Here is a 22,094-nt window from a genome sequence, read left to right on the forward strand (position 1 = left end):
GTGTGGGATAGCTAAGAGTTGGTCAGATTTGCTCTAAAATTTGGAGGTAAAGGCAGCAGGATTTACTGGTGGATTCTATTTAAGGACCATAATGGGGGAGAGAAAGAGAAAAATCCAGGATGACTCTTAGAATTAGAGTTTGAGCAAACAAGCCCAAGCAAACAAGCTTAATATGGCAGTGCCATATTCTGTGATAGAAGAGCTTAGAAAAGCCCACACATGTTTGGGGGCATTGTGGAAGGAAGTTCTTTCTTGAGCATATGAAGTATGAGATGCCTGTTACAAATATATACCCTACCACACTCCTGACCTCTCAGCTTGGGGTCAGGCCCTATACCCAATTGCCCATCCAACCATATGGCAGATCAGCAGGGACATGAGAGCGCCCAGTGTACAGACTCCCCACTGACTGAGGGGCATTAGGATGCTCTTCACTGGGGCCTTAGCATAACTCAGTGTGACCTTGGGAAGCCTTCTGAGCCACCCACAAAGGATTCTTGTCCTCATGAAGGTGACTGTGGTCACCCAAGCCTGTGACCAACACTGGTATCATTAAGATGGGTATCAACGGGGAAAACCCGTTGCCCCCAAGAAAGCCCTAGAGAGACATTCAATAAGGAGCAGCCACATGTGTGTCTGATGGAGCCAGAATGATACCTATATGGACACGGGGCTCAATGGGGCTACATAATTTATCCTGGAGGTTGGCCTGTCAGGACCATCTTTTCACTTCATCCCCGTCAGAGTAGGTCTGCAGTGGCAACCCTCCTCTCATGGACTGTTTAAATATTAAATATTGTTTCTTCCTAGAAGGAGGAAACTCTTGAGATGGTTCTGAAGTCCTTGGGGATAAGAGGAGAAACACTGCCTTTTGTTAAGGAGAGAAAAAGTCCCTTGAATGGGGAATGGGCAACCACCTGGAAGAAACTGATGCAGCCAGAGCTATTTCCAGCTATAACTGACTCACTTTCATCTGTCAAAATAGCATTAAGCACCAGTAATAAACCCTTTAAACAAACAGGCTGTTCATCCTGAGACTGCAGCATCTTCAGTTGCAGGAGCCCCCAGGAGGAAATACTGCAGGAGAGATGGGTGAGGTTAGCCTCTGCTTTTAGTAGGGGGAAAAGAAGGGGAGAAGGGGGTTTGGAATGGATTTCGGCCAATGATCCTCTCCCTCCGTGGGGCCATTGGACCTTGTAGGGTGCTGGGTCTAATAGGACACCAATGAAAAGGTAGGAAGCATGTGTTGTTAGCCCTTGCCTTGGTGGGACTTTACCTGGCGTTCACTGCAAGTGGAAGAATGGGCTGGGGAGGGATGCAGTACAAAGTCACACAAGAAAAGACCAAGGGATTGTAGAGAGGAAGGTTGAGGAGGAATCCGGCCAAGAGGCACTGTGGCCTAGCATCAAAACCATTGGCTTTGGCAGTAGCGATACCTCCAAAAGGTCCAGACCCCAGCTCCATGACTGGCTTGGTTGTATCACCTGCCTTCCCCCTTCCCCCAGAGCCCCACAGGGTATACATGTAATCAATCAATCGTGGCTACTGTGATTGTGGCAGCTGCCACCTGCCACTTAGAGAGCTACAGTGTGGGAAAGACATAAGACTTGTCCTATGGACTCAAGAGTTCCAGGGACTTTCCTCCTTGTGAGGAGGAAAGTGCAATAGGCTGAATTTAAGACAGGACTCTGTAGTAGTCAGAGCAGTGGACTAAGTCAAACCAGCCACTCATGAGTTCTTCACCTTGAAGTCCCAATAATGGACTGCAGTTTGCAAAATAATCTTTTTTGCTATGTTAAGATGTGTTGCCCAATAAACCCCCTGTCTATAGGGTATATGGGGGAGGTATGAATAAACTTTTATTGTGATAAAATATACATAACATAAAATTTACTATTTTAATGATTTTTTTTCCTTTTCAACTTTTATTTTATATTCAGGGGGTACCTCTGCAAGTTTGTTACCTGGGTATATTAAATGATGCTGAGGTTTGTGATACAAATGATCCCACCACCCAGGTACTAAGCTTAGTACCCAACAGTTTTTCAACCCTTTCCCCATTCCCTTCTTCTCCAGTGTCTATTGTTGCCATCTTTATGTCCATGAATACCCAATGTTTAGCTCCCACTTATAAGTGAGAACATGTGGCATCTGGTTTTCTATTCCTGTGTTAATTCACTTAGGATTACGGCCTCTAGTTATTAGATCATCGGGGAGGGTTTCTTGTGAATGGGTATTGTTAATATGGTGTGTATGTACCACATTTTTTTAATCCAATCCACTATTGCTGGGCACCTAGGTTGATTCCATGTCCTTGCTATTATGAATAGTGCTGCTATGAACATGCCAGTGCATGTGTCTTTTGGTAGAATGATTTGTTTTCTTTTGGATACTTATCCAGTAATGGGATTGCTGGGTGGAATGGTAGTTCTTCTTTCTTTGCAAAATCTCCAAACTGCTTTTCACAGTGGCTGAACTAATTTACAGTCCCACCAGCAATATATAAGCATGTTCTTTCTCCACATCCTCACCAACATCTGTTGTTTTTTGACGTTTTAATAGTAGCCATTCTGACTGGTATAACATGGTATCTCATTGTGGTTTTGGTTTGCATTTCTCTGATGATTCACAATGAGCAGCATTTTTTCAGGTATTTCTTAGCCACTTGTCTTCTTTTGAGAATTGGCTGTTCATGTCTTTTGCCGATTTTTTAATGGGGTTGTTTTATGCTTGTTGAGTTGTTTAAGTTCCCTATAGATTCTGGATATTAGACCTTTGTCAGATGCATAGTTTGTGAATATTTTCTTCTATTCTATAGGTTGTCTGCATTTAAAGCATTGTTAATTGTACATTTCACTTAGAAGAAATTCGCTCTTAGAAGAAAACTTACAAGAAATTTTTCATCACCTTGTGTTTGGCAATGGTCTTTTAAGTATGACACCAAAAGTACAGGCAATGAAAGAAAAAAATAGATAAATTGGACTACCTAGAAATGTAAAACATTTGTGTGTCAAAGGACAGTGTATCAACACAGCTCATATAATTAGAGAAAAGATTTACAAATACTATACCTGATAAGGGATTAACATCCAGGATATGTGAAGAACTCTTACAACTCAACAACAGAAAATCCAAATAACTCAATTTGAAAATGGGCAAAAGACTTGGAATAGACATTTCTCCAAAGAAAATATTCAAATGGCCAATAACTACAGGGCAAGATGCTCCACTGATCATAAGGGAAATATAAATTAAGTACATAAATGTATTAGTACATTCTCACACTGCTGTAAAGAAATACCTGAGACTGGGTAATTTGTAAAGAAAAGAGGTTTAATTGGCTCACAGTTCTGTAGGCTCTCCAGGAATCATAGTGGCTTTGGCTTCTGGGGAGATCTTAGGAAGCTTCCAGTTCTGACAGAAGGCAAAGGGAGAGTGAGGCATCTCACATGGCAGGAGCAAGAGAGACAGGGAGGTGCTGTACACTTTTAAACAACTGGATCTTAAGAGAACTCACTCATTATCATGAGGACAGCGTCCATTGGATGGTGCTAACCCATTCCCAAGAAACTGTCCCTGATGATCTAATCACCTCCCACTGGTCCCACCTCCAACATTAGGAGTTAGAAAATTCGACATGAGATTTCATGGGGACACAGATCCAAACCATATCAATGAGATATCTACCCTCTAGCATGGCTATTAGTAAACACACATACGCACACACAGAAAATAACAAGTGTTGGTGAGGATGTGGAGAAATAGGAACCCTTCTGCTTTGCTGGTGGGAATTTCAAATGAGAATTCACTTTTAGGGCAGTAACCAGGGGTCAGTATAGTCATTTCACATCTGGACATAAGTCAGTTACCTTGACAAAGCATTTCATGGGCAACTTGGACTTGATGGACAGTTTAGGGAATCGAAGGGGACAAATGTTAACTTGTTACCTTCATTTTGTTACCTTCATTTTGCAAAAGAGGAACTTAAGCTCGGACAAGTTAGGTCATTTGTATGAGGCCACCCAGCATTTAAGTGGCACAACCGAGAACTGAACTGCACTGTCTCACTCTAATGTGGTGCACCAGGTGCAGCAGAAATTTGCACTCATTTAGTACTGGGCTAGAGACAGGGATGGCAATGAGCTGAGTGGGCCAGGAGCTGCCACACTGGAGAAGGGGTGTTAGAAGACAACAGCAGGTAGCAACGCATCAAGGCTACACGTGCACACTGCAGTTGTTCAGAGCCTGGGGCAGCGCCTTATCAGGGAGAACAAGCTGAAAGGTCAGAGGTCCTCAGCATCCCATCAAACACCAGCCAGCACCTGGGCATGACACAGTCGTGCTGAAACCCCAGTTGAGGCTCTCCATTCCATGCCACTTGCCCTTGAATGTGCCTTTGGTTTCGCTCTTCTTAATTTGCTTGGCTGCCCATTCACAACAAAGGCTTTTTTTTTTTTTTTTTTTTTCAGAAGAAAAGCAGGCATCCTTGGGTGGTGACTCAGAAAGGCTCAGAAATGCAGTCACACCTCATGCCACTCTCAATGGCTTGCAACAGGATATGTAGGAAAACAGCTGAGGGGTACATATTGCCGTAGTGAATGCTTACATGCCGCATGCCATGCTAAGCATTATCTCGTGTCACTAGAGGACTACTGCCATTATCCCTGTTTTAAAGATAGGAAAACTGAGCCTCAAGGAGTAACTTGCACAAGGTCCCACGGCTGGTTAGGGACAGATCCAGGTCTCCTCCCTGCTCCTGATCCTCCTGATCACCATCCATTTGCCCCTATTACACATAACTAGGAAATAGTGATGGCACCCTAGAGACTCATGTCAGGAAGGCCAAAGTCAGGATGGGTTTGAGTTTATGCAAATATTAAGAAAAACAGAAAAGTCTTTTTATATTTCAAGTAAGAACCAAAGGGTTAGGAGCAGATGGCATCGGGGCTATGAAGGGCAAACGTATAATGAACTCTTCAACTCCTATATCTGATTTTTCAGCAAAGATGAGTCTTTTACTTGGATAGGAGAACAGGGCCTTTGGGTTCTTTACTGACAGTCCTACTTTCCTGCTCTAAAGCAGTGATTCTTAACATTCATGGTCCCCAGACCAGCAGCATCAGCATCACTGGGAACTTGTTAGAGATGCAAATTCTCAGGCTCACCCCAGACCTGGTGAATCAGAAACTCTAGGAGTGGGGCCCAACAATGTGTGTTTCAACTGTGCTCCAAGTAATCTGGATGCACAGCATAAGTTTGAGAACAACTGCTATCCACAGAGTCAAAACCAATGAACCTCCCAGGGGCAAACTTGCAGTCAGACCACTGAGCAAGCTGGCCATGATCTTCTCCAAATCATGCAGAATTAGAGAAGGGAATCAGGCAATCTCTGTCCCAATTTTCTAAACATGAGGAAAGGATGGACAACGGTGAGCTTAATGTCAACACCAAGCCAGAGTTTCAAATAGGTTATCAGTCTTATGGCTGATGAATGCTTAAAGATGGAGACGTAAAACTGGAAGATACCTGGGCACACTGTTCTGATGTTCCTTTGTGAGGCAGGCAGCGGACAGGTAGACCAGGGATCAGTATAGTCATTTCACATCTGGACATAAGTCAGCTACCTTGACAAAGCATTTCATGGGCAACTTGAACTTGACGGACAGTTTAGGGAATTGAATGGGACAAATGTTAACTTCTCGGAACAACCTGATAAAATAGATATTATTTTCCTCTCCTTTCTATTCATAAGGAAACTAAGGGTCAGAAATGCAAAGTAAATTGCCCAGTTGGAATTTATAGAACATCAAACATATGAGTTTGGGGGAAAGGGGAAATTCAACCCATAACAGCTGGGTTAGATGGCCTCCCTTCCCACGCTGAGACTCTCTCATTCAACACATCTTAGTCTCTGCCCTCACAGTGTACTTATGAAATTTCTGCCTATCTGAGGCAGTGAGCAGGGAAAGGGGAGCATGTTTCTGAAACCAAAACAGAAGGCCTGCCCTTCTGTAAGTTGCAGATGAGAGGAAGGAAGCTGGAATTTAAATCCACATATATAGACGTCAGTGATCTCTACTATCTGCACTGTGACTTCCTTGTATCCTTGACAGATAGTTTAACCACTATCTGCTGACCATTGACACCCAAAGGATGCTAATTAATTAGATTAATGTGGACCACAGAGAGACCTCTCTGAACCAGCCACCGGGCTTGGTCTCTGTCTCCATTTTTACCAATAACTTAAATGACAGCATCAGTGGTCTGCTTAGCACATTCACTGGTGATGTGACTTTTGGGGGATTCTCCATATTTAGGGTCTCAGAATTAGAACCAAATCAACCAAAGAGGAAAAAATTTGACATGGACAAATGCAAGATTCCATACTTAGGTTCAAAACATGTGTACAAGTACAGAGAGATGAACAGCACCAACCATCGGTGGGTGTGTGGTTGCTCAAAAGGATAACGTGGTCTTGGGTCACAACAATGAATGCATAGCATCTCTAGGAGTCAGGGAGGTTGGTGATGGCCTTGCTTTTCTCTGCCTGGCCAGATCCCACTTAGAGAATCACATTTTTCTTTAGGTGCGAGGCCAGAGAGGGGCCACAGTGGCAGAGAAATTTGGAAGCTGAGAGGTTTTGAGAGAGAAGGCTCCAAGGAACAAGAGTTTCATTTGCTCGGCAAATACTCATTAAGCACCAATAGGCTCCAGGCCTGTGCTGGGGGAATAAAAACGTCAATAAAACAAGGCTCCTGTCCTCCAGTGGCTCATAGATTTGGTCTGTGAGGCTCCAGGTGTAGAACTAGGGTTGGGGGAGGAAGCCAGATTCCATCCAGACTTTGGGAAGAATATTCCAACAAATAAGATCATCTGAAATGAGCTTGGCTGCCTCTTAGGAGGTGGTGAATTCAGTATCTTTGGAGATGTTCAGGCAGCAGCGAACCCCCCATTACTGGGATGGTGGAGAGGAAATCCCTGCCATACAGAGTTGGCAGATTAGCTCGCTAATCAGGGATACCATAACAACGTCTCACAGACTGGGTGGCTTAACCAACAGAATATATTATCTCGTAGTTCTGGAGGGTGGAAGTTCAAAACTCACGGGTCAGCGTGGTTGGTCCCATCTGAGGGCTGTGAGGGAAGGATCTGCACCAGGCCTCTCACCTTGGCTTATAGATGGCCATCTTCTTGTTCCCATGGCCTTCTACCTGTATGCCTGTTTCCAAATCCCCCCTCTTTGCAAGGACGTCTGTTATATTGGATTAAGGCCCACCCGATGACCTAATTTTAACTTGATTACCTCTGTGAATACCCTCCCTCCAAATACAGTCACATTCCAAGGTACTGGGGGTTAAAATATCAACTTATGAGTTTGGGGAAAAGGAGAAATTCAACCCATAACAGCTGGGTTAGATGGCCTCCCTTCCCACGCTGAGACTCTCTCATTCAACACATCCGAGTCTCTGCCCCCACAGTGTACTCACAAAATTTCTGCCCATCTGAGGCAGTGAGCAGGAAGAGGGGGGCATGTTTCTGAAACCCAAGCAGAATGCCTATCCTTCTGCTCTCACCAGCAGCTGGCAGGGTCCAGCCTCTGGTGCCAACAAGGCGGGCTTCAGGGGCCCCAACCTGAGCAGCTCACCCAGGGGCCCCTGGCTCTGCTTGCCTGTGGGGTGGCAGCCCTGGCTGGCTGTTGGCTAGGAAGGTGAGCAATGGAGTGGAAGGACACCATGGCAATTGAGTATGGCCTCAGGCAGCTGGTGGTGAATGGCTCTAATTTAATTACAACATAGAAGGAGGCTGCAACCCACAGTGAAGGTGGCCCCTCAGGCAGGAAAGCAGCCCACTGGCCCTGGTGCAGACAAGGCCTGTGAACTGGTGCTTAATTAGGCACCAGGAGCCTAATTAAGGCTTTAGGATGGCACTGATTCAGCTTGCCTCTGGCTACGGCCAGAGGGGCCAGGTCAGCAAAGTAAGCCCTGCTGCAAAGACTTGAGGGCCCAAGGTGAGAAAAGAGTAAGCAAGGTGCAAAAAGATAGGGAGAGATCAGCACAGGTTGCTGGTGGCTCCTCCCAGACAGGACCGTGGCAATCCAGAGAGTGTGTCCCTAGGGCTGGTCCCTTCCCCGTGCTGGTCCCGGTCTCCTCCGGTTGACAGAGGGTGAGGTGAACTAGATTCACCTTTTTGGAAGTGTGCTCCATGGAAGAGAAAAGGAGGGAGGTCTGTGGTATTAAGGCATAGGCGGCTACTGGCATTTGTGTGTAATGGATCCTCTCTCTCTCCAATTTCTTTTTAAATACAGTGAAAAGAAATCCAAATTGGATTAAAAGATTTAAAGTAAAAAGCAAACTCCACTCCGCACCCCCTGTCTTCCTCCACAGAAGCAACGGGTTAAACCTGCTTTCTGTGTGTGGATCCTTCCAAAAATACCCCCTTTTTACACATACGGAACATGTTTTAAGTACTGCACCTTGTTAAATTCTGGAAAGTATTCCATATCGACACACACCACCTCGTTCTCCTTCACAGCTGCCTGGCAGTCCACTGTGTGTCCAGATCATAATTTATGTAAGCAGAAGCCATTGGTGGGCTTTGAGGGTGTTTCCAATTTTTTGCCAGTATAATCAATGCTACATTGATCACCCTTGTGCTGATATCTGCAAACATATGCACATCTATAGGTTTGCTTTTTAGAAGTCTTTGCCAATTTGCATTGTTAATTTGTATAGTTACTGCCAATTACCCTCCCTAGAGGTAGGTATTGATTCACACCCTCACCTACAATTATTGAAAATACCTGTTTTCTCTTAACCTCACCAATGGGTGTATTATCAACATTAGTTATATTTACCAATCCAGTGAAAAATGGTATCTGATTGTTGTTTGAAATTGGATTCCTTTGATTATGAATGAGATTGAATATAATTGTTTCTTTGGAGTGGCGTCAACTGAAACTCCAGAATCCATCCAGAAGGCTTAAGCCCCCAAGAAATGGTCTTGCTGGAGCCCCTGCTGGGCCACAGGGAACAGAGGTGATACCTGGGCATGAGCAGCAGTCTCACCACTCCCAGCAGGGCCTGCCAAAAAACCCCCAGTGCCATACTTTTCTCCTTTCTTTTGGTAACTTGCTGTCTAGGATGGTGTGAGCCTGCCTTTCCCATGTGCAGTCCTGGCAGCTGCCAAGAAAGGCTTGCAGTGAAGCTGCGGTAATTTATCTCTCCTGATAATGTCCCCAGAATGAGCCTCTAGCCTCTGCTTGCTGCTTTTCATTCACTGCTTTATTAAAGATTTGTGAACTGCCCACTTTATACATGTGCCATGCTAGGATCTGGAGTTATACAGAAGCAGGAAGTCAGTCCACTTGCTTATAGAATTTAAAACTGTAGAGAAGGAAAAGACAGGTAGACAAGTAATTCCAGGGTAGCGTGATAGGTGCTGTGATAGGGGAAGAACAACATACCAGACACAAAACCATCCAGGGAGGTCCAGGAGGCTTCCTGCAGGAAGTGGCTTCAAAGCCAAGACCTTAAGAAGGGACTGCTAGCCAGGACCACATAGGAGGTGTCGTGGAAGAAACCAAGATGTTCCTCGTGGCAGTGTGGCTGTGCACACTGGGTACTGGGAGACATGTGCAGGCCCAGATCCCAAGGGCCTCACAAACCCAATGGAGGCCATCAGGTTTTATCCTGTGGACTCCGGGAGTCATTCGAGAGTTTTCAGTGGCATGTCCATATTTGAGGCTAGCCTGACTTATTTGAGCAACAGTGTTGGCTTAGGCAGGCACGGAGGCCTGGGAAACTGGAATTAGACTCAGCATCTTCATGACTTGACCAACCTTTCCCAACAGCCCCAAATTCTGAGACGAAAGCCTCAGCTCTCCAATACTGCAGAGATGGCGTCTCATTCTGAGATATCCTACAGCACACCAGAGCCCTCAACAGTGTTCCCAAGGAAAGGACAGCCGTGGGCTGTAGGGCCCCTGGATCAGGGCTGAGGCTGCCAAAGCAGAGCACAGGAGACCAGGAGACCGAAAGTTCTGTTCCCCGCTTTGCTGCTGATCTTGCACAAAGCATCACTGAGTCTCCCTTGATGACCACCTGTGAGGCATTCCTGCTTCTTAGGGACATCATCAGCTTTATCCCACAGTGCTTTTAGCTTCTTGGAGAAAGCCCTCTTGGTCCCCTTTTCCAACAGTGACAGCCACTATTCTTTCCACGTACCCAGCCCAGGAACCCAGGGAAGAAGACGAATGTGCTTTGGAGATGATTTTGGCGATCCTCATTGATTGCTGTCCATGCTCATAAAATACAGTGCTTAATTGTCATGGCAATTGGGGTAGCCAATTTGAAAAATAATTACTGCCTTCTTTGAGATTACTTTGCCTTCTAATTAAAATCTCAAGACTGGGATATTAAAGGTGCATTGTCAATACAACGTCCCAGATGCACCCAGCTAACCTCATTTGGGAAGGCAGAATTAATTAGTTTGTGTTTTAACACCCAGCTGTTATCGTAAGGAAAGGAATAGTCTACAAGTCGGCCATGCACACAGTCTCTAAATTGGCCCAAGCAATGGAGGAGACAGAAAGGAAATCGAGAGTGATTTGTTCCTGTGTAACTCAGTCAGCTTCTATTACAAGCTGCTCGTTAAGTGGCGCTCCCGTGTCCCTGTCAGACATCACTCAGGAGTTCTTGTTTACCCGTGGAGGCAGAATCCGAAATAAATGGGTCCCTCTGTGCCACTGAGCTCTGGATTCATTCCGGAGCCTCATTTGCTAACACCTTTTCCAGTTAACAATTCTGGGTGAAAAGACTGGCCCCAGATCTGAGAGGTTGGGCGTTTCTATTCCCGTCCCAGCTGGCCACAGTTACTAAGCTGCATGCACTGCTGGCTTCCTCCTTTCTTCTTACCTACATCTTCCCATTTTTCAATTCCATTTGAGTCAAATGTTTGCTTAGTGCAACAGAAGTCAGGATGATCAATCCTAGGCTGTGCTACAGTAACACACCCTGAAACTCCAGCACTTTAGCACAACAGAAGTTTATTTCTCACTCTCACAAACTGTGATGTGAGCTGGCAGGGGCTCTCTTCCAATCAGTGATTCGGGGACCTAGGATTCTTCCATCTTAGGCTGACATCTTCTGACCAGGAGACTTTGAAGTTCTCCAAGGCAGGGGAAGAGAAAGTGGGAGGAGCCTGCTCTCGAACACCAACCAGGAAAGGACACATTGTTTTTGTCGCAGCCTATTGGGCCAGAACTAGTCACTTGACCCCAGCCCAGTCAGAGAAGCCGGGAGATGTTTGTTGAGTGCTGTTGTCTCTGCAACAGTGCTTTGGACCCAGCAGGCACTGAGCAAGACGCCTTTGAATCCTACTACAAAGGGGTGTAAGCTGTGGTCCCTGTGCTTGGGGAGACCACAGTACAGTTTCATGTTCCTCTTCTGGAAAGCATCCCTTCCAACTCTAAAATGACCATTCACTTCTGCAGTCATGGTTCTCGAGGCCCTTAGCACAGAGGCAGCAGCGACGACCTTCCCAGGAGCCCACAGCTCAGCGGGAAAGGTGAGTGTGCACAATGCATAAGACTGTAGCCAGGGGAAGACACTGGTGCGCAGGTGACCACAGCTGCCCAGAGACAGGGCAAAAGTGCAAAGGAGTGTTGATCTGAGCCTTGATAGGAGGAGGTGCCATGAAATAGCACAGTAATGAATTTTCAGCCTCGGTTGCTAAGCACAATAAGAGAAGTAGAAACAAAGCTGATGGTAATCAGCTGGAGGTGGTTAACTCAGTCTGACTGGGGAGATGACGGTAGAACAAAGGGAATATTTCCAGGAAGATAGGATGCACATGCTTAGTTTCTGGAGTTGGGAAAGAGAGTTCACCACAGGGATCAGTGGGGAAAGGCATCTAGGGGAGCACCCAGCACGTGTGGAGGCCCAGCACATGCCTGAGTAACCTCAGAAGCACCTATGGGCCACTTGGACGTTTCATCGCCGATTCGATTCCTGTCTCCTCCTTTCTGGGCATAGCATTGATGGCCTGAAAAGAAATTCATTTCTGAAAGCCTTCCCCTACTAAGACCTTGCGATCAGAAAATAAACAAACCATTGTTTATCTGGCCTGTGTTAGGGCTTGAATTCACTTAGGAAGTAAACATCGGGGGGCTGTTTCATGCGGGGACACCGTGGTGGCTCCACGATCCCTGGGTAATGTCAGCCCACAGCTGCAGCCAGCTTATTCCTAGCCTGGGGAGTTGCCATGGGGTGAAAAATGCTCAAGAATCAGGTGCCTCAGACCCCTGTGTTTTATCCAAAATGGCTGTCTAACCAGCCATTTGAGAAGCTTGTCTCTTCTCAAGCAAGTCACAGTGGACTCCCGCGTGTTCGTCTCTAAAATGACAGAAGAGGACAAGTTCAGTTTAGGAGGCCCATGCATTCACCACACAGACATGGCCTGTGGGATCACCCAGTAAGGCTTCTCATGGTGTTGTTTTGTTTTTGAGATGGAGCCTCACTCTTGTCACCCAGGCTGGAGGGCAATGGCATGTCTTGTCTCACTGCAACCTCCACCTCCCAGGTTCAAGCGATTCTCCTGCCTCAGCCTCCCAAGTAGCTGGGATTACAGGAGCGTGCCACCACGCCCAACTAATTTTTTTTTTTAGTAGAGACAGGGTTTCACCATGTTGGCCAAGCCAACTCCTGGCCCTCAGGTGATCCGTCCGCCTCAGCCTTTCAAAGTAAAATTTTAATTAGTTGCCAACATTTAAAAATTTGGAGAATTTGCATAAAAATCCCAATTTCTAATACTCAAAAAAAACCCTGAAGATCTGGGACCACCATACTCAACAACAGTAAGACTGGCTACCTGTCACGATGCCCCAGTCCTCACCATTCCCTATTGCCTTCACAACACTGAGGCTGGGTGTTCGTTTTTCTTACACATGTCCCAAATCCCCGCTCACTCAGTCACATCCCCTGCAAGGCTGCTGAACTAACTGAGCTCCTCAGTCCCAATCACCTTTAAAACTCTATGGCTATAGTCCTGACACTTCTTCTTTTTCTCTAAATATATCTCATTCTTGGGTCCTTTTGGCAGAACCACCTACCAGTCATCACAGGAGTTCTTAGGCATAGCTGCACGTTTGAATTACTGGGGGAGGCTGTGAGAATCCCAGGGTCTAGGCCACACATGATAGTGAGATCCAGGCAGCTTTTAAGGCTCCAGGTGATTCCAGTGTGCAGCGTAGGTTGAGAACTTCTGCATTAGAGCTGAAAATGCAATGGGCTAGTTTAGGAGGGGGTGAGCTCCCCAATACGGGATGTAGTTTGGCCAAGGTGCATGAATACTTTGCAGGGGCGTGTGGGAGGATCCCAGCATCAACTGCTGCCCTTCTGGGATTCTTCTCCTCTTTACAGTCCCCCTGCTTTTGCCCCTCAGAGCCTCCCAAGCTTAGCTTGGGCTTCCGATTGAGCATAGATGGTGCTGAGGTGGTCTAGGCAAGGGCTCCTTATCCAGCAAACCCCAAGCTCAGCATCAAACATCCCCAAACCAGCACCATCCCTCCTGCCTCCTACATATTAGCTGATGACTAAGCAGATGGCCATGTGGGGTAGTCCCAGGACAATCACATTAGACCAACCACATTCCTAGCCACCCACCTATCTGTGGGGTCTGCTTCGTGAAGGTGAAAGAACAAGGACTTGGGGTCAGAAGGCCTGAAAGGAGGACCTGGCTCTACCCCTTGCCATCTGGGCGGGTTGCTCAGTCCTCATGCCCTGTGTGGAACCTGGGTCTGAAGTGTGGGCCTGAGTCGAGGACACCCTGTAAAGTGGTAGGTGAGGGTAAGATGCTGAAAGAGGCCCATATCTCAGCTGGGTGATACAGAGGGAAGGGAGACGCTGTGGAGTGTGGTTAGGAAGGTTTGGAGAGAGAGAAAGGGGCATGAAATGGGCCTTTCAAATGAGACATTTAGCCCAGAGCTCAGAGCAAAGTGGAGACATGGGCCAGTTATCTAATAACCCTGATCGCAACACAGCCTCTTAAAAACTCCGAGACATCTTGGGAGTTCTTGAGAGTGGCACCAGTTCTGTACATAGCCGGGGGACACCCCGCCCACAGTCTGCCCCTCACATTCCCAGAACTTCTTGGAGACTGGTACCACCCCACCCCAGCCCTCTACCCACCCCATAGAAAATTGGCTGTGTTCCCCTGGAATCACAAATATAAGAGGAAAAGGCGCCAAACACACATACCTCTGCTGGGAAGCATCCTTTCCCATTCTAAAATAACCATCCACTTCTTCAGCCGTCATGAGCCTTAGCACAGAGACAGCAGGAGAGAGAACTTTCCAGGACTCCGCAGCTCAGTGTGTAAGGCAGGCATGCACACCTCAACCCCTGGCACGCAGGTCTCAATGGGTGCCCAGAGGGACATACTTAGCACAACTCAGAGGTAGGCGAAAGCTCAAAGGAGTCTCGATCTGAGCCGTGGTAGCAGGAGGCACTAGGAAACAGCACAGTGCTGTGGTATCTACAGGTCAGACCTTCTGGGGAGGGTGCAAGTGTTGGTGGGAGCTGAAGCTGGCGGGTGGCAGGGGCCAGGTCTTGCAGACTTTCTGAGCTATGGAACTTGGATTGTATATGGAGCAGGGAGAGATTTCAGAGAAACGCCTGGGGGGCCACTATGTGGAGGACAGATCACGGTGATGGGCTGCCCCCGCAGAGACTTCTGAGAGATAGCGCAGGGAAGAAATGACGAAGATCTCAGTGTCCACAAACACTTGCTTCTGTTATTTTTCAACTGTGCTGTGTTTGCCGTTACCAGCCAGAGCCATTGCCCTGTTCTGTGTCTGCCTTTGTCCCTCCCTCGGGTTTCCAGTTGGAAAATTCAGCCGCCAGGAAGTTTCTTGGTCCAGACAGGATGAAATCAGAGAAAGTGCGAGGAAAGGGATCTTCGAAGGACAGGGTTATGAAACAACTGCGGTTGTCTAGGGGCCACCCAGGAGGCTCCTGCCATGCCCGGGAGAATCGTGTTCACTCTGATTCTGGCCACCTAGGACCACAGCCTTCATCAGCAATGTCGAAGGGGAGATTCAAGTCATGCCAGCCCCATAGTCGGGATGGGGGTGTGTGAGAATGAGGATTCTGGAAATGCATTTTATTTCATCAAATGTTACATGATTAGGTGACTCACTGAACTTACATAGATTATTGGTAATCTATAACCTCGTCTGATTCACAGGTTAACACCTCCTACAAACACACAAACAAAAAGGATTTAAGGTCGACACTCTGGGATATTTTTTGGGTTTCCTTTTATGAGCTGTAAAAGGAACAATTTTGCAAAAACAAGAAGTGTTTGGGCTTCTAGAAAACCTGTCCCTCCACCCCAACATTTCAGCTAAAAGCACTGAATCATATTAAACAGTTTCATCTTTCAGCAATATGTAAATGTTTTCTCTAACATATCTTTACTTCTGGCCTGAATTTAATGGGTGAGTTTGATAATACAGTCACATGCATCTCTGCAGAGATATCAACAGAAACCATGCTGGCCTTTGTTTTAGTTAGGGAGGGAAACCATGGAGTTTGCTTGAGGACAGAAAGATGTGAATTGTGTCTGGTCTAGAGACACGATAGTAAGAAATTTGTGGTAAAGAAAATGTCTTCCCACCAAGGCATACACACTGCCTTTTAAGGGATTCAGCCTAGGGTAAGTGGAAGCTTTTACTAGAAATAAAGACATTTGACCACACATGAGCATGTGTTCTGAGTCCCAGAGGGAGAATAACTGCGATGGAAAGTAAGACGATGACAAGTAGAATGGATGTTTTCCCACTTTGGGAGAAACTTCTAGATTTTCTTGGAATGTTGGGACCTGGAGGATATCTTAGAGATCACCTAGACTGTGCCTCATCATTGTATAAATGTGGAACATTAGGTTCAGCAGAGAGATGTGGCTTGCTCAAAGGCACATAGATAGTTGGTGGCCGAACTGTCACTAACACTCAGGTCTTGAGTTACCCTCTCCGAGCCTGTTTCCTAGTCCGTGGAATGGACGTAGTCTCTTCCTCACTGCATTCTTGGCTAAGGTGCACCCTGCACCCTGCTCTCTTCACTTCTCTGTGTTTCCTCTTATAACCCTTTGACAGAAGACTTGAGTCAGGAAGCAGGGACTCTGTGTCAGAGGTGGATACACCAAGATGTAGTGAGCGGTCTTTAGAAGAAAGAGAGTGGGCAGAACCCAGCCTTGCATGGCAAACCAGTGTCCAGGGCCCCCAGGGTTTTCACCCGCAGTCAGAGATGGGTATCAGAGAGGGAGTCCTGTGGCAGGGACAGCAAGGAAATCTGAAGACACTCAGGAGGCAAGGACGGAGTCAGGAATGCCGATCTGCAAGGGGACACCCCATGCGACCCTCAGAAAGGCAGCAGGCACCACGCAAGAGCCAGTGTTTTCTCCGAGGTCAGCAAACTGCTGCTCGAGGGCCAAGCCTGGCCACACCCATGTGTGTTGTCTGTGGCCCTTTCATGCTACAGCTACACAATGGTCAAGTAGTATTGGGATCGTTGTGGCCCAAAAGCCAAAAATATTGATCATCTATCCCCTTACAGAAAAAGGTTGCCAACTCCTGCTTGAGCTGTCCACAGGCCTGAGTTCAAGTCAAGTGCTGCCCCTTTCTACCCAGGTAACTTGTGCAAGCCACTTTTCACCTCAGAGCCCCATTTCTGCATCTGTACCCACAACAGGTTTGTTTTGAGAATTTCATAAACTTATGTCTGTGACCGCACCCAGGCTAAGGAACAGTTCAGTTGCTTCATGTGCTTGTCAGTCCTCTGTGGAGGGAACCAGGGATGTGTGGCTGGATCGGTCCCTATGATTCCTGGAGTGGTAGAAGGCAGCCTGCTGGGCAGGATAAAATGTTTGTCTTCCTGGAAGGGATGACTCACAAACTCATGTTTCTTTTTTTTTTTTTTTCTACTTGTTCTTTTTTCCAGATACTGGCTGACCAACAAAGTCCACATCAAAAGACCCACCACCGGCCTCTTGATGTATACCCTGGCCACACGTTTCTGCAACCAAATCTACCTCTATGGCTTCTGGCCCTTTCCGCTGGATCAGAACCAGAACCCAGTCAAGTACCACTATTATGACAGCCTCAAGTACGGCTACACCTCCCAGGCCAGCCCCCACACCATGCCCTTGGAGTTTAAGGCCCTCAAGAGCCTACATGAGCAGGGGGCTTTGAAACTGACTGTCGGCCAGTGTGATGGGGCCACGTAGGGTGGGCGCCCCATAGGACTCAGTGGCTCACATTTCCTGCCAGCTACACCACAGGCAGATGGGAGTCGGGGTGGCACAAACAATAGAACAAGCAGGCTAGTGGTTTTCTTTGTTAAAGTGTAAAACAGTGACCAGAATATATATATCTATACCTGCATATATATATTGACCTGAGTATTTATAACTGTGTGGTGTTCATCTAGCATTAGGCAGATAGGCCACAGGAAGAAGGTGTGGAGAACCCACCTGAACCAGATTGAGACTCAATCCATCTTTGGGGGTGGAAGGACTTGACATGAAAAGAAGCCAGTCCCATGACTTTGGATGACAAACTGCCTCCTGGCTTGGAGGGATCTTTGGGCTCATGGATGAATGGAGAGCCACCTGTTGTCAGCTGCCCCAAGCCTCTGGGATATGTGGATTCGGGGAGAGCCGAGGCCCAGAGGGGACACTTGACCCAGTCTAAAGTGGGTGCTATTCACGGAGGAGAGGGAGGTTGGAGAGTTCAACCAGACAAAGGAGCACAAGGAAACCAAGCAGCAGAGGCCCCATCGGCACAGAGGGCCTCGTTCCAAGAACTTAGAGTTTGACTGCCCAAGGGACAACACGACTGACTCACATGTTTCAGACAGGCCTCCATGACTACAGAGAGAAGGCTGGAGGAGACACAATGGATGGTGCATGTTCTGGCCTAGCAAGAACTACCAAGAACTTTGGGTGAAGCAAGCAGATGACACTGAAGACGAGTAATGTTCCGAATCATGTTTTTGAAAAATCAAGACCTCCTGCTAAGGGCCCACTAGAATAAGGCAGGAGAGTGTCTAAAATCTAGTTGCTTTGGGTGTTTTTTAAAGCAATGTGAGTCCACAGAGGAGAAAGAGACCCTGGGATTTCGCCCTCTGGGTTAGTCTCTGTCTCACCCTGTTAGAATGTCACGAGGGACTGTACTGTCCCCTCTGCCACCAGGGAAGCCACAATGAGAGCTTGAAAGGGTGCTGTCAAGATAAATGCCATCCTTCTTAAAATATATATGATTGCCTTTTTGGGTGCTTCACAGAGCCCCAGAGTGTGAGACCTGAAAGGATGTTCAGCATCTAGCTCCATGTCCCTGCAACCACTCTCTGTTTGCCTTCTGCATTCTGCACTCTGCAGGGCCTTTGCAGCCAGACTGCTGTGTCAATGTCACTTTCTTGTCACTTTCCTACCCTGATGGTCACATTAGCCCACACCAAGCTCCAACACTGAGGTTTTCAACTCTGCAGGGAGAGGTTCCAATGTCCACCCCACCTCTAGGCACCCCCTCTTCTCACAGAAGCAATTTTAGAATTTTGCAAAATCCTTTTCCCCCTATTGAGATTAATATTTAAGATTTTTTTAAAAAAATACCCGAAGCCAAATGCAGTTCCAAATAGTGGACATAATCTCCCAGGGAAATCTAGGCTTGATGCCTACAACTTAGGAGCTGGAATCACAGGTCTCATGTAGAGAAATAGCCGACTTGATTGTTAGTTGTATTCCTTTACCTGATGAATAACAGTGTTTTAAAACATATTTGAAAGATAAGTAAAAAACTACTATCTTGAAGGTGAAGGGAGTTAAGAAAAGTAATCAAGACCTGCTCCTAAGCATATGAGACTGGATGTAATTAATCAACAGCAATGCAGAACAGGACCTTGGCTCTAAATTAATGGTTGACGGGAAGGGAGTGGAGGCGGCAGAACCATTAACCCTACACAAGAACACTCCAGCCCAAAACCGTGAGGAAGGTGATATATCTCTGCATTTTCCCTTGTTGTTGCTTGAAGTCTGTGATTGGGGATTTGCATTATAAAATGAATATTTTAAAAAGCAACAGCCCTAATAGCCTCTGTGGGAACTGAGTGGTTTCGAACTCCTCACAGGCGGTGGAAATAATTAGTACCATATTTTATACATCTCCAGAGCCTTTCATCTTGAGGATCTCAAAGACCCTAGAAGACATTTAATTTCTAAAGCTTGAAGTGTCCCGGGGAGCAGGTAGAATTTCCAGCAGGGCCTCGGTGGATTCCAGAATGTTTCATGGTAAGCGCTGCGGGGAACCCACATGTCAGGTTCTGGAGTTGGCCCTGAGCTCTATCCACCAAGCCAGCACCCCACCATCCATTTGCAGGGGAGTCAAAGGGCCAGAACTCTTTGGGGGACCAGAACATGGTTTTCTTTCTGCCTATCTTAGTCATGGCTCCTAAAATTGAAGCTGATGTGAGCTGGAGAGCAAGGAGTCCTTCCACCCTGCCTTCAGGTTCTCTCTGGAGAAAGGTTAGAGACCCCAGGACAATCAACATGTACACCGTTCCCCGACTTGGCTTGAGTCCTGCACTGCCAAAATGGCCTGGCCATGTGATGGCAGAGCTCCAGGGGCCTTGGCTTTCCCTGGCTCATTGCCCTTCTCCATCTGGGCATGCACAGTCAGGGGCCAATTGTCCTTCCCTGCCCATTCGGAGTTCAATTTGAGCCTCCACTGCAGTTCCTGGTGTGGGCCAGCTGGCCTTGGGTGGCCCCAGGGAGTCACACAGCCTGTACCCGACCCCCAGATCCGCTGCTGTAACTGCAGAGTCACAGGCATCCCGGGAGAATGGGCCTCCAGCCTCAGCCGGCCCTCACTGCTGACAGGCACCCCTCTGTCACCTCCTGCCACCTGTCAGATGCCCGGTTCGCCTGCCATCAGCCACCCAAGTGGTTCTGACCTCCATTTGCCTCAAGCCCCAACGGGCCCCCATCATTCTATTCATGGAAGAGACGGAGCCTTCTGAAATGAGATCTGCCCTTAAAATCTCTTCTCTTCTCCTTCCCCTTTCTGAGACAACATCGTCCCCACCAGTTACGTTTCCTGTACACCCTCACCCTCTCTCCTCCACCTCTGTCACCTCTGCCCATTAGCACATGCTCACTCCACCTGGACTGGCTCCTGCAGCCTCTTCCCTTACCTCCACCAGCCCCGGGAAGGGCCTCCAGCACCCACGGCTGCCCTTCCTCTTGATGCCTCTCAGCTTCCTCCCAGCTCCTGGCAGCAGTGTCCCAGCGCCTCCACGTTGCCCCTCTCATCTCCCAGTTCTCCAGGCCACTTGGCTCTGCAGCGACCCCTCCTGGACGCTCCCTGGCCCCTTGGCACCCAGAATGCCATGTTCTTGTGTTTTTTAACTCCTTCTTTCCCAATCCCTCTCAGCCATGTATTTATTTATATATTTATTTATTTATTTATTTGTGATTTATTTATTGACACCCCTACTTTGATTGACAAAGGAATCAAGGTAGATCTGACCAGTATCCCCCTCTCTTCTCCTTGCCCCACCATGTGGACATGCCTTACACTGGCATCCTCTCCTCGGTCCCTCTGCACTCTCCATCAGCAACCTCACACCTGCCTTCAGACCGGGCTGCACCTCCCTAAGCTGCCCCTGCCCCAACCCCTCTCTGCAACCCAGCCCTCTCCTGAGCTCTAGGCTGGGATTGTACCTGCTCGGGGGACACTCACCCCATCTCCCACAGCAGCACCATCAACTCAACACATCAACTCAACACGTCAGAAGCCAGGTGGATCATCTGTGTCCCCTTCCCCCACAATCCCTCCATTTTCTACTAAAAGACCCGTGATCCCATCAGCCACCCAGTCTGAGATGCTGACGTTATCTTCGACTATTCTCCCATGTCCTGCCTTGCTAATTCTTCCCACTAACTCTAAGCTCACCTCTTTACTTGTCACGTGGACTACTTCAGCAACAGTCTCATCTCCCAGATTACCTCTGTGCATGCTGACACATTGTCCAGTCCACCCTGAACATGCACAGTGATTTTTCTCTCCCGTTGCACACAAATCTTTAAAAGTTTCCCCGGCCCATGAACAAATGTACAATTCTCTATTCTGACATTACAGACCACCGGATAAGGCCCCACTCTTCCTTTCCACCCTTCCCTGGTCAGCCTAGGAGAGTTGTTTTTCCTGGAAAGGGTGCCTGCGTTTTACTGTCTCTGTGCCTTTGGTCTTGCTGTTCCCATCCCCTGGAATGCTCCCTTTTCTTCCCTTCAAAGCCCACGCGGAAACCACGTCCTTCATGAAGCCCTCCCTGATCTACCAACCACTGGGCTCTCTCCCTCTGCTGAACCACCGTAGCACTTTATTTGTACCTTTCTCATGGCACTTACCATATTCTGCCTTGTATTATAGTTATTTGTGCACTTGTCCTATGACTGTTCTTAGACTGTAAGCTCGCCAAGGGCAGGGACTGTGTTTTATTCATCTGTATCCATCACAGCACTAGGCGTGGTGCATAGCACACAGCAGTTGCTCAATAAATGTTTGTTGGATTAAATCCTTAATGCCTGTAGAGGGCTTTTAGTTAATGAAGTCATTGTGCATCTATAATGTCACAAGAACCTCTGAAAAATCATGTGGGTTGGACCAAAGCAGAAGTCATTATCCCCATTGTATAGGTCGTAAAACTGAGGCCAAAAACCTGCATGAAGCCTCATAGCTTCCTGGTAGAATGTCCACCCAGGTCTTCTCATCCTTACTTCAGTGCTTTTTCTGTTCGTCTTTGTGGTGGGGTCACTGTAAACTGAAAACTAGCCCTATGCAGAGGCCTAGACACAGAGACCCGGCAGACCTCAGCATGAACCCCATCAACACAGGCAAAATCTCGCTCCTTTCTGGGAAGGACAAAAGCCATTTGGGTTTTACGAGGCCTGGGAGGTGGAGCTGTAGGACCCCATCAATCATTCCCACTGCTATTTGTTGCAGGGTAGGAAACCATCCTTCCAGATGGCAGGGAGACCAA

At 47.4% G+C, this 22,094-nt stretch overlaps 1 protein-coding gene across 1 annotated transcript in view; it reads left to right on the forward strand.

Moving 5' to 3' along the window:
* ST8SIA2 (ST8 alpha-N-acetyl-neuraminide alpha-2,8-sialyltransferase 2) overlaps positions 1-21,633 on the forward strand; it is a 76,264-nt gene extending 54,631 nt beyond the window's left edge. The window contains exon 6 of the mRNA XM_015143062.3: positions 16,998-21,633. Coding sequence (XP_014998548.1) covers positions 16,998-17,283 — 286 coding nt within the window. The 3' untranslated portion in view covers positions 17,284-21,633. The remainder of the gene's footprint in view (positions 1-16,997) is intronic.
* The last annotated feature ends 461 nt before the right edge of the window (positions 21,634-22,094 follow it).

This window comes from Macaca mulatta, chromosome 7 (assembly GCF_049350105.2).
Source record: "Macaca mulatta isolate MMU2019108-1 chromosome 7, T2T-MMU8v2.0, whole genome shotgun sequence".
Taxonomy (NCBI): domain Eukaryota; kingdom Metazoa; phylum Chordata; class Mammalia; order Primates; family Cercopithecidae; genus Macaca; species Macaca mulatta.